At 35.4% G+C, this 13,869-nt stretch overlaps 1 protein-coding gene across 4 annotated transcripts in view; it reads right to left on the bottom strand.

Annotated features, from left to right (window-relative positions):
• TASOR (transcription activation suppressor) overlaps nt 1-13,869 on the bottom strand; it is a 49,657-nt gene that overhangs the window by 14,921 nt on the left and 20,867 nt on the right. For all 4 annotated transcript variants that reach the window (XM_020887448.2, XM_020887452.2, XM_020887453.2 and 1 more), the window contains exons 12-16: nt 7,633-7,705; nt 7,473-7,544; nt 5,373-6,074; nt 1,428-1,834; nt 850-991 (exon numbers count right to left, since the gene is read on the bottom strand). In XM_020887448.2, coding sequence (XP_020743107.2) covers nt 850-991; nt 1,428-1,834; nt 5,373-6,074; nt 7,473-7,544; nt 7,633-7,705 — 1,396 coding nt within the window. The remainder of the gene's footprint in view (nt 1-849; nt 992-1,427; nt 1,835-5,372; nt 6,075-7,472; nt 7,545-7,632; nt 7,706-13,869) is intronic.

The raw sequence follows: 13,869 nt of genomic DNA, 5'->3' as shown, positions 1-13,869 counted from the left end.
TTAACAGTATCTGTATGTGTGTTTATGTGTTTGCACAGAGAAATTAGAACACTGCAAAATGATCTTTCAACATCTGCTAAACTAGTGATAAAGAACCCGCCTGCCAATGCAGGAGACCTAAGAGACATGGGTTCAATCCCTGGGTTGGGAAGATCCCCTACAGGAGGGTGTGGCAACCCACTTCAGTATTCTTGCCTGGAGAATCCCATGGACAGAGGACCCTGCTGGGCTACAATCCGTAGGGTCTCAAAGAGTCGGACATAAATGAAGCAACTTGGCATGCTCACAAACTATTTTTGCCCCACTATAAGCTTTATAAGGTTCTATAAGCTTTTTAGGGATATTTACATTTAATCATTTCAGGCCATTCTCTACAATGATCCAATTTCTTGAAAATAACCCAATATTAAGTAAGTAATGAATAAATGAATATTTATTCATTTCTTTCCAAAAGATGAACCTTAACATGAACACTTCTTAGATGATAGTTTTTGAAGTTTAATAATTTGTGAAGACAGCATTTAATTGGCTGCCAAAGACTCTCATTCATCTCTGTAGCTACCTCACCTTATTAAAAACCCAATTCCTGCCAACAATTTTCATTTGCAAGTTGCATGTTCAACTCGAAAGAGAAAGTGTAATTTGAATCTTTCTCTTTTCAATAGGCTCTTTTGCAGATACTGACCAAGAACCCAGCAACACTCAATGATGAATATCACAATGCTCAAAATAAGACACTGAAGATATCAGAGCCAAATAAGCCCCAAGAATTTCCAAGATGAAACCCTTCAAGAAACTACTCCCTAAGTAAAACCAAGCAAACCTAAGTCCCAGTGTACTTGTTCTTACCTGTAATTGGAATCAGTTTCCAATGTATTTCAGTCTCTTCAACATTATTTGACTTAGATTGTTTATGGAATCCGTGTTCAATGTGAACAGTAGGACACAAACTGCAATCTTCAAAATTATTCATACTAATTAAATTTGGATCCTAAAAATTAAGAGTACAGATTTAATACCTTTCTTTTTAACTAATTTTAAAGCCAAGAATGAACACCTTTTTTCACAGCAAATGCTCAAACCTCAATCTAAACATTACAAATGAGTAAAATCAACACGATAAAGGTATTATACTCTAATCTCAAACACAAGTGAGCGACCAGCACTTTCAAGCAGCTCCTGACAAAACAAGTTGTCTGGCTGTGACTTTTATCACAATGGTAAATCTTAGACTATATGGGCAGCAGCAAGAAAAACACTTGCATCCATCTCTTTGTAACAAGGAATAACTTACTGTCCGGCACAGACACTATTACTGAAATGTGTATCATTTCTTTCTGAAAAAGAAAAACGAGCACACCCACAATCTCCCTTTCACACAAATATTCACAAAAGCAAACAAAGATAATCCAATCATAGAGGCTTACTTCTTTCAAATGGAATTTATGGTCAGTGCCTACTTCACTGGTAGAAACACCAACAGGATACTTTAAAGATGATGGATCAATGTCTAGCAATGGGCTCTGAGTATCCTTAAAACGTGCATTTTCGATTTTTGCACCAGTAGACTGCTCATATTCTTTCTTATCCAGGGTAGAGCTCAACTCATACTCATGCTTCTGCCTCATCTCTTCATAGGCATCATCAGAGCCCAATCCTAAGGCCTTGTTGACTGTGTCTGTCAGGGATGCATCAGAATGACGTGCATTTGCTAGTGTTTCTGACAGCCAGTTAAACAGCCTATGGATGTCAGCCACGCCAGAGTTAGAGGTATCCTGCTGCTGCCGTCTCAAGTCAGCTTCATGCCCAAGTGAGCCAACAGGCTGTGAGGACTCTGAAGGAAAGAAGAGAGCGCCATCTCTTACAGTTTGGAAGCCAAGCATAAAAATTTTTTAAAAATAAATATATATAGATAAATACACCTAAAATTTAATTATAATTTGACATTTATAGGCAAGAACTCAATCAAATCACCTGCTATGAGTTTACAAGTATATCCACCCCTTACTTTCCAAACATGACTGATTCTAAAATTTTGCACACAGGTCAAAATTCCCATTAAATGAAGTTTATCTTCATCATATATTGAAAATTCTATTAAGAAATGAGCTCAGATATCATGTTGGTAATGTGGATAATACATATAAATAACTGTACTGTAGTTACCTTAAACTCTACCACCAAAATCTTAAAAATCAACGAGATACTTGACAACAGAAAAATACCCATCCTTACTGTTTTGCAAAGTGTTCAAGCAGGATATGCAGAGTACACTTAAATCTTCTAAAGAAATAACAAAAACCCATGACTTTGATCTTTTCCATAACATTTTGTACTAACCTTATAACCTAAACTTTATCTTAAATGACTAGATTACTTAATTCATAACAAAGCTGAGGTATTGAGATTCAAAAAAAAAAAAAAAAAGATGCAAAATCACCCCAAAGAAATCTATCTACACCAATCTTACAATAAGAACAAAAACTATTAAGAGAGAAAACATATCAGACATGGCTTCAAGCAAGTATAAATCTGGGTTATATGCACCACCGATATATTTAAAGACTTGTAAAGAGAGTAGACATTCAGAAATTCACGTGCTTTAATACTTAAAGAGAGTAAAGCTAGGGTAGATGTTGCAATTTAGGTAGTGCATAATATACCACAGTCCCCCAAAATGAGAAACAGGGTACATACTGTACCTGATTATACGAAATTACAGAGAAGGTAAAGTAATCTAGAGAGACAGAAAGCAGACCAGCAATGGAGTACAAAGAGACAAATTCAAAGAAAGACAAGGCAACGTTTGGAGGCAATGAGAATATCCTATATGTTGGAGTGGGAGTAACAAGCTATAAAAAAACTGATCAAAGTGTGCACTTAAAATGAGTACACTGTATATAAATCATACTTTAAAAAGCTGATATTAGAGGGGGTAGGGGAAATAGAAGTAGAGGACGTCCCTGGTGGCCCAGTGGATAAGAATCCACCCGCCAAAGCAGGGGCCACGTGTCTTACCCCTGGTCTGGTAAGACCCCACATACCATGGAGGAACTAAGCCCATACGCCCCAACTACAGAGCTTGCGTGCTGCAACTACTGAAGCCCATGTGCCTGGGCCTGAGCTCTACAACAAGAGAAACCACCACAGTGAGAAGACCCACACTGCAACTAGAGAGTAGCCCCTGCTTTCCGCAACTAGAGAAAGCCTGCACACTGCAATGAAAGACACAGCACATCCAAAAATAAACAAATAAATAAAATTAAAAAAAATAAAAATAGAAGCTCACCACCAAATCAAGACCAGCATATTTTAAAAGTTAGAATCCTACTTTTAAAATCTTTACTTTCAGAATCAGAAATAAAGTGTGCAAAATGACTATAAATGAACACAAGTGAGGAATGCCTAGCCATGCCCATCTGATGTCACTAGCTCTGCTTTAACCATTCTATCGTTTCCCCAGCCCCTCTTCCCTGTTTCTCCGTTGGTCCACTATAACTAGCATGGCTTTCCCACCATTTTAATTTTTGATAAAGCCTGATTTCCACCCAAGTATTTTTTCACATCTACAAATTAGCCACTTATCTGCTAAAATGGTGCCAAATTTTAACTATCTTGCCCATTATGTGTTCAGTGCTAGGAAATAGGAATGATGCTTAACAGTCAATCGAAAGTGACTTCAAGCATGGATCAGTGAACTACATAACTTTAGATAAAATTATTTAAATTCTAAGATGGTTTACCTGTAAAATAAGGATAATAATGTCTACCAATCAAGAACTAAATGAGTCTATACACATAAAGCAGCTAGCAAACAGTAAGCAATTAACTCTCAAGATAGAAGTCAACAGTAATGACAGTATGAATCAGTAAACACCATCAGGTTCAGAACAGAGCAGAAAACCAGCAGAAGGGAAAGGAGATGAAAAGTATCAAGGAACAGAACAGCCAGAAAGCTAAGCAGGGATCACAACTGCAAAGACACAAGGCTTGAAAGACATGAAAGATGCTTTGTGGGAAAAGAAAAAAGTACCAGACTGACCATTACATATTCTGAGAAGAGTGTCTGTAGGGAGAGTGGGAAACAGGGCTACTCAGGCTGGACAAGGCCAGGCTATAACAAAGCCTTGAAAGGCAAATACAGAAGCTGAGACGGTTCGCAAATTAGTAAAACAATACTGAGAAGAACATGATACTGAAATTAGCATTAGAAGCAAGGAAGGCCACCCCAGTACAGGGTCAAGGATGAAACACTGGAAAGAGGGAAAACAGATCAAGTGAAGAAAAAACCCTGAAAGTTCTGAAAAGAACAGCACTGTCAAAAAGAACTTTCTGCAGTGATGAAATGTCCTCCACCTGTGCTGTTCAGAACAGCAGTGTGGCTGGTGAAATGTAGCTGGTATATAATACAGGAAGTGAATTTCTATTTCAATCAATTTAGATTTAAATCATTTAATCTTAAACTGAATAGCGCAGGAAGAGAGAAAGTAAAGGAGCACAGAGGAGTGAAAAGTGACTGAGGTTACAGACTGATTAGAGAACAATATAACCAGCCAGTTCCGAGACACGCTGAATTAGAAAACACATGAGTGAGGCTGCTTAGTAAAAAACAGGAGGAGGACAGTCAGATCTACTGTAATTAACAAAAATAGAAGCAGTACAAAATGTACTGAATACAAAAGGAACACATTTCATGCTGATAAACTAGCAGTGTTAAAAATCTAGATGAAAAGATCCTTTAAATTACTAGCAATACTGAAACACTTAAGAGAAGAATTTGTCTTTTTTCTGTCACCTAAAAACAAGAAAAATAGAAAAAATAAAAACCCAAACAAATTACTGGACTCCTAGGATGGGAAAAAGAGTGTGCATCTAAGAAATTTTAAAGCTCAGAAGGCTCTTTTCATTAATGAACATTCTAAAAGAACTCAATATTCAATTTTGTACTTTTCCAATTACAAAAGTAAAGAAATAATTAAAGGGAAGCAGCTCCAATTAGGAAGGTGATAGCTGAACATACTTTATCTTCTTATTTTAGCCTCAAGTGACACAATTCAGAAATCTGATATACAAAGACAAGAACTGGCAAATATTTTCTGAAAAGGATCAGAGAGTAAATATTTCAGGCTTTGTGGACCATACAATCTGTCTCAACTGTGCCATTATGGTGTAAAAGCAGCTAAATACACATAAACAAATAGGTATGGCTGTATTCCTATAAAATCTCCTTTAGAAAAACAGGGGACTGGCCGGATTGGCTCTCAAGCTATAACTTGCAAACCCTTGTTATGAGGAGAAAAAAGATAGAAACTACTTAACTATGTTTTTGGTTGTTACTTTTACACTATATAAAAGCAATTCTGATATTTTACCTTCATACAGTTGGCAATTTTCAGATAAATTACTGGTTTTGGCGAGCTTTCTCGTATTTTCAGGTAGATCCTCAAGCTTCCTCTTCAAGACAGTTTTGCTTCTCATATCTTCTGTGTCTGAATCCCCACCCACATTTTTTTTCTTACACTGAATTAAATTAATCAATTCTTTGACTCTGTCCTTATCATAATCCAAAGAGTGAGATGACTTCTGCTTTCCAGATAAAACAGTTTCACCCCTTGAGTTATTTCGTTTTCCAAATTTCATTTTTGTACCATTCATCTCTTCTTCTTGGCCTTCATAATCTGAAAGTGGACTAAACTGTTGAAGTTTTCTATTTTCTTCAAATAGCTCTTTTAATTTATAAATAGGTAACTGATACATTTCAGGTCGAAAAATATAGGTATGCAAACAATTATCAATATGGGATTTATTTTTTGGAGCTGAATATAAGAATTTTTTATCATCTAATCGTGAATCATATGGAAACATGATAAACTCTCGTTTACCTGAACCAAAACCTCTCTTAAAAAATTCACTTACATACTTCTCAACAACAGAATGAAAATTTATAGTATTTATATTTTTGAATTCCTTTCGACACTGAATCAAAGCAAACTGTAAAAACTGAGTTATTTTTAACACATCTGACATGCTCTCATGTTTCTCCTGAGGTGCTGCACTGGTTGAGCCTTTTTGTGCTGTAAACAAACAAAAAAAGCAAACCATGTTAGTAATCAAGAAACCAGACAAGTACAGATCTACATACTGTCAAAGCAGTATAACGACACCCATACATTAGTGGTGGACCAAACCAGTATGTACCCTAATGAAAAATGAAAGTGAAAGTCACTCAGTCATGTCTGACTCTTTGCAACCCCATTGACTATACAGTCCACGGAATTCCCTAGGCCAGAATACTGGAGTGGGCAGACTTTCCCTTCTCCAGGGGGTCTCCCCAACCCAGGGACTCAAACCCAGGGTCTCCCGCATTGTGGGTGGGTTCTTTAGCAACTGAACCACAGGGAAGCCCAAGTATACTGGAGCAGGTAGCCTATCCCTTCTCCAAGGGATTTTCCTGACCCAGGAATCAAATTGGGGTCTCCTGCATGGCAGGTGGATTATTTACCAACTGAGCTATCAGGGAAGTTCATATGTATCCTAACATACATATGTTAACAAGAATACACAAACAGCATGCCTCTAAGCCCAGGAGCATAAAATGGGCCAATAAGAAACTAAAACATGAAAATTACGGAATATTACTTTTAAAGGGAAGAACACCTGCCCTTTGAAGAGCCTTGTCATGTCCCTAGGCATCAACTAGTGGCAAGCAAAATACACGGAGAAACAGAGAAAAAGGGCAAAATCTGAGGCTCCTAGAAAGACAGTCCTGCAAACGACCATGACGTCACTCCTTCCTGTTGTAACATAACAGACTTAACTTTACATGAACTCTATCCCCATAAGCAGATAGGCAGGCAATGAATTGCTACAATTGAGAATCTCTTTTTTTGTTTGCCATGCCCCAGGTCTTGAAGGATCTTGGGTCCCCTACCAGGGACTGAGTCCGGGTCCTAGGGAGTGAAAACAGAGTCCTGACAAGTGAACTGCCAGGAAATTCCCATGAATCTCACTTTTAATCTAAAAATGAGAACTTTACCTTAATACAGCATTATTACTACACCATTAGAAATGGTGACTAGAAAAAGTTCTCTAAAATAGTGTGAAGATTCTTATTAATTTTGAATGGTCCAATATGTAACCTAGTGCATGATACACTTACCGTTACTAAAATTTGAATGCAAAAATGAACTAAGCTTAAAAAAAAATCTTAGAAGTCTTGAAAACCTAAGCTATATTACTGTAACAATTTCAATGTTTAGTGAAAACACTGATAAAAACCAAAATAATTTTTCATTGTTAGAAAAAAAAAAAGCCATCTAATTTGTGTTTTATATTGTTAATACCTCTTAATATCTCCATTATTTCCCAAAACATGGTGTAAGAAAGTCAAAATGCTTACTGAGTTACCTGAAAATTTGCACTCAAATGCAGTTATCTGTATGTAACTAGATTTAGATAGCCAATGAACTTACAAGGAACTATTCCTCTAGGTTCTTGAAATAGAAACAAAGCATGTAGGACTCGAGGCTTAGCAGTTTGATGTTCTAAAAAAACAACAGAAATTCATTAGCAATATGTATTAACTTTGAAAAAGTTAAAGGAAAATCATAAAAAATTAAAGAGATCACCTACCATATGGAGGAACCATTTGATAAGGAGAGAGAAGAAAAAGGTATCCTCGGTCTCCCAAAGGTTTAACAAGAACCTGCATTTTTGGAAGAAGGAAGAAGTCGAATCTGCTTTATTATTCACCAGAAGGCAGAAACATAGCAAGCAGTTCCTACTAATTGCAAGGAAAGCAAAAAGTTTTTATCTTTTTAAGGAAAAGTACTGCTACTGAATTAGAGAAAAACCCTACCAATTCTCTGCGAACCAGATTCCAACTAATTAAGAATTCCTTAAGTTTTCACAGTTTTAATGAGAAAATATTACTGAAAGAATTCTAAGTAACTGTTAAATCAATTAGCTGATTTTTTCCTTGAAACTAATAGAACCAAACAAAAACTAAAACTTCAAATATTTTCCTCAGCAATTCAGAAGCCATGTTAAAAATTGCCAAGGTGGCGTGCTACATGTTGGAGATATGAAACAAGTAGGATCAAATTGCTGCCTTTCAAGAGCTCAGGCTAATTTCAAATGCAAAGTGTTTCTTCACATATTTAATGAACATCTTTCACATGTAAAGTAATCCTGCCTTACCAGAGATAAAGTGAGACAAGCAGCACAAGATCCTTGATCAAAAGAAGTTTATAACTGGGTGGTGAAAGTAACACAAGAAATACCAATAATTAGATAGACAGGAAAGGTCTTTAGAAGTTTTACAAAGCAACAGAAAGGGAAAACATATTTAGAGTGTATGGGAGGTGGAGTTCAAAGGATGGGTACATTGCCAAGGGCCTAAGATTGTGGGAAAGACATTTCAATAGAGGCAACATCACGAGGAAAGGCAGAGTTACAACATGATGGACAGTTTGCAGGCATCAGAGTACTTACGACTGGCCAAGGGTAAGCAGAGAGCAGGAGAAACATTAAGACAAATCTAGAAAGAAAGATCAAGGGCTAGATTGTAAGAAGACAAAAATGCCAAGTTAGCCAGAAATGCCCTGGAGAATATACCCTTTTGAGCTGAAGTGTTTCTGTAAAAAATAGAGAAAACTTGACAGCACTGAAGGAAAGAAAACAACGTAATGCGAAGAACTCAGTTCACCGACTACTGCAATAGTTCACAGTATTTTTTGGACTAAAGAAAGGGTATACTCAGTAAAGGAAGAACTGAGTGTGGCAGCAGAACACAAAGGGACTCTGGATTCTGGAAGAAACCTTGTGCTATGTATATTTCCATGACACAACTCCAGTAAACAAAGTCTGTGTAAGAACCAATAATTTAAAGGGCTAAAGTGACTATGCTACCATTTACATTTAATAAAAGCACTGCTTGAAAACCCAAAAGTACAGTGGACAACACATCTGCAAAATATGTTTCAGATTTAAAACCTTAAAATGTTTTATGTATCATATCCCTTTAACATTTTGCCCAAACTCTTGGTTTGTCAGAACAGAAACCTGGGAGATATGAGGCTTCATGTTTTGTGGTTGCTGAGAAAAAACACAATTAGATTTATTTAACTTCTCATCCACTGCAAATGCTAAGGGTTTTTTTTTTTCTTTTAACCTCCACTGGCTTAGTGGCCTAAAGGCTCTAGTTCCCTAAAGGGACTCAATGTCCCCGGAGACGCATGAAGCACAGGGAATCTACACCCAGAAACAACTCAGGCAGACAGAAGCGCCAGCAATAACATCTGTAGCGTCAAACCAAAGAAAACACTTTTCAATCCTGCAGAAAAGGAAGCACCTGTGAATTCTGTACTGATGCCTCTATTTATTACACCTTACTGCTTCTTCCTCCCTCAGAAACATTATTAACCCAGTCTGTGGATTTATATTACCAGATTTTACTACTGACATTTTGGCTTTCCAGATAATGTTACAGGAATGAAAACAAAGAGTATTAAAAATATAAAATATTAAGCTCAGAATCTTAAATTGTCAAGCTTCTGAAAAATAACATATCCTAAGTGAGATTCAGCAAAGACAACAGACTCAAATACATAAGGACTGCAGATTGGAATCATCAGATAAAATATATAAAATAACATGTATGAAATGTTTAAAGAAATACTGTAGCAGAAAAGGTTCACACAGAAACTGGCATACACATTTCACAGCAACAATATCCTTAATAGCTAAAGAGCGGAAACAACTGATGAATGGACAAACAGAATGTGGCATTATCCAGAGTGAAATAAAGGAAACAAAGTATTGATACATATTATAATGAGGATGAATCCTCAGAGTATTATGCTAAGTGAAAGAAGGCACAAAGGCCATGTTATTACTCGATCACATTTATATAAAATGTCCACAATGTAAAAACCATAAAGACAGAAGTAGATTACTAGTTGCCAGACACTGGTTGCGGCGGGAGAGGGTGGGAGAGGGAAGAATATGGAGTGAATGCTTAGTAAATAGGAAGTTTCTTTTGGGGGTGATGAAAACATTCTGAAGTAAGATAATGGCAATGGTTGCATAACATTGCAAATTTATTAAAAATCACTTAATTGTATATTTTAAAATGGTGAGTCAATTAAGAAACATAACCAAGGGAACATCAGAATATAATCTCTACCTCCTACAAGAGTCTCTGGCACATAATAAATCTTTCTGAAAGAATTAACAAGAATCTGTTTAAAAAAGAAAAAAGAAAAAGATAGACCTCAAAAAGAACCTAAGATAGCTTTTAGAAATTAAAAATAAATTCTGTGAAATTAGAAACTCAATGAATTGATTAAATAGCAAATAAGACACTGCTAAAGACAGAATTTGCAATCTAGAATATACCTATGATGAAATGACTAAAAATGTAGTACAAATAAGGCAAAAAACACAAGACAGACTGACAGGGAGAACAGAATGATGCTTCAGAGTCCTAAGAAGTCAATCAAAAGAGAAAGAAGAAGTATAATTCGAGAGATAATGACTAAAACATTCTTAGTTATTAGAAATAAAGATATAAATCTATAAACATGAAAAAATATACACCAAGCTGGATAAATAAGAAATCTACACCTAGATATATTTAATGTAACTGTAGAACATCAAAGACAAAAAGAATTTAGAAACCAGAAAAAAAAAAATAAAAAGCAACCAGAAAAAAACAATGACCTACAAAGAAACCATCATCAGACTACAACTGGATCTCTCAACAAAAATAGAAGCCAGAAGACATTGTAGCATATACAGTCAAAGTGCTAAGAGAAAATAGCTGTCAACCTGAATTGTGTCCCTAGGATTTAACAATTAAATAATACACATTTTTCTCAAATCCAGACTGGACATGTACAAAACTGAACACAGAGTTGTATAAAGTCAAATCTCAAAAAAATTTAAAATAATTACGTATCTTGATTTCAATGCAATTCAAAGAAAAAAAATGTATTCACATAGATTTAAAAATTTAAAAATATACCTCTACATCACGTGACAAACTGGAAGTCATAATGGGAACTTTAAAAAACAGTTAGAACTGAATAATAATGAAAATACTACATATTAAAACATGTGGAAAGTAACTAAAAAAGTACCTGGAACTTAAAGTTCATTGACCATTTTTTCTTATGTAAGAAGTCAGTAAAAACTAAATACCAACACCCCTCCCAAGTAGACTAAAACTAATAGTTGAAATTAATAGACCAGGAAAACAAAGGTACAATGGAGGATCAAAACCAAAATTTGGTTCTTCAGATGAATAAAGGCAACAAACCTTTGGTGAAAGAGACAGCATAATAAAATACTATTTGTAAAAATGCTCACAGTAGCTATTAAAAACACTATAAAAATAATCCTCACTCAGTACATTTTCTAAAAATAGAAATCGGCCACTTCCTAAAAATAAATAAAACCATAATATACCCAAGCTGACCCAAGAAGAAATAGAAAACCTGAATTTTCTATTAAAAAAAAAAAAACCTGAATCATAAACCCATAAACATTTTACGCACAGTTTTACAGTTAAGTGCCACCCAACATCCAAAGAATAGACTCTTCTCATTATATATACATCCATTTTTTGCAAAATGAGGAAACACCACCTACAATTCTGGGAAGCTACATAACCTTGCTACAAAAACTAGATCAGGAGAATATAAGAAAGAAAAATTGTAGGCAGATCTCACCCATCATCACAGGTACAAAACTCCTAAACAAAACATTCACACAATAAGTCAAGTATTTTTCAAGAGGAGGGGATGGTATTCTAAACCAGAAGCACAGGAATAGTTTAACACTGAAAATAGATAAATGCATCTTATTAAGTTTATACAATAAATACTATGTGTGACAATAAATTTTGTGTCAACTTCACTGGGCCACAAGGTGTCCAAATATTTGGTCAAACATCATTCTGGGTGTTTCTGAGGATATTTTGGGGTGAGTTAACTGTACAGATAGGTACACAGATAGAATAAAGCAGGTTGCCCTCTCCAACGTGGGTGAGTCTCATCAGTTGCAGGTCTGATTAGAACAAAAATACTAACCCTTCCTGGAATAAGAGGAAATTCTTTTTGCCTGCCTGCCTTTGAGGTGGGACACTGGTTTTTCTCCTACATTTGAAATATTAGCTCTTCCTGGCCTCAAGCTTGCCAGTCCCTAGACTGAAACTGTCAGATCTCCTGGTTCTGAAACACTTGGATTCAGACTAAACTATGACATCAGCTCTCCCGGGTCTCCAGCTTACCAACTACAAACCTTGAGACTTTTCAGCCTCCATAACTGTGAAAGCCAATGCTTTATAATAAATCTCTTTCTACCTGTATACAGTTGACACCTGAACAATGTGGGGGTTAGGGGAAACCATGCAGTTGAAAAATATGCATATGACTTTACAGTTGGCCCTCCAAGTCCACGGTTCTGCATCTGCAGATCCAAGCAACCATGGATGATGTAGTACCATAGTATATATTTAATGAAAAAATCTGCACACAAGTAGACTTGCACAGTTTAAACCAAAGCTGTTAAAAGTATCAACTGTATATCCTATCAGTTCTGTTCCTCTGGTGTAACTCTAATATACCATGTAACCATCTCAATAAATAAATACAGAAGAATTCAGTAAAATTCAAAACCCACTGAAGGCTAAAAAATAAAGAAAGAAAAACATTAATAAAGGTAACTATGAAAAACCTACTGCAAAGTTCCAACCTAATGGTTAATGTTAGAAGCGTTCTTCTGAAGATCAAGAAGATAAGAATGCCTACAGTAATCACTTCTATTCAACATCATACTAGAGATCCTAGATTAGAGAGGGAGAAAAAAAATGGTGCTCCTGGAAAATGAAACATAAAGAGCAATCCCAAAGAATGAACAAAAATGAATTATTCAAATCTCATATACTGATCTGACAAACATTATTTTTACACATAAATATCAATTACATTTCTAAATACAAAATAAAATATACTGAAATGGAAAATACTGTTTACAACAGCATCAAAAAAGCAAAATGTCTGGTGATAAAACGAAAAATGGGCAAGACTTGTATTCAGAAAATTATAAAATTCTGTTAAAAGAATACCCTTAAGAGAGAAAATAAGACCATATCACATGGATATGGTCTTTGTTCATGGATAAGACCATATCACACAGATGTCAATCCTCTTGAATCTACAGATTTAATACAATTTCAATTTTTAAATTCCAATGGGGATTTTTTTTGTGTGGGGGAGAGATGAGGAACCAACGAGCTTATTCTAAGATTTTTTGAAAAAAATAAACTGATTTTTAAATTTTGGGGGGAAGAAAAAAAAAAGCTCAATCTCAAATAGCAAAACACTGAAAGCAATGAAAAAAGTGGGCAATTTGCCCTACCTGATAATTAAGACTTCTTAGTGGAGAGAGGATGGACTATTCAGTAAATGGTTCAGGAACAACTTGCTAGATTCATATTGGGGGTAAAAATGAGATTGGAATCCTTTTGTGTGTTGTATCACACAAAAGTTAAAAAAATATATATACATAGATTTTTTTTAAAGTTATGTGTCAGATGCATATCAGAATTATCTTGGAATTTTTCGAAAAATACAAATGCCAAGGTATTGCTTTTTTTCCTCCAGATATGTTTCTAATAAGCAGTTAAGTTTAAAAACACCTGGACTATATGATTATCATTTACTTTTTACCTAGTTTCACTTTTTCTATTTCATATTCAGTGTTCCCATTTCATTTAGTTTATGTTTTCCAATCCCCCCCCCTTTTTTTCTCAAGCCTTTATCAAGTGTAGTAGAAAAACTTCTGTATACAAGTATATAAATATGT

This window comes from Odocoileus virginianus, chromosome 26 (genome assembly GCF_023699985.2).
Source record: "Odocoileus virginianus isolate 20LAN1187 ecotype Illinois chromosome 26, Ovbor_1.2, whole genome shotgun sequence".
Lineage (NCBI taxonomy): Eukaryota > Metazoa > Chordata > Mammalia > Artiodactyla > Cervidae > Odocoileus > Odocoileus virginianus.
The sequence above is the reverse complement of the archived record's forward strand: the minus strand, read 5'-3'. Positions and strand labels throughout refer to the sequence as shown.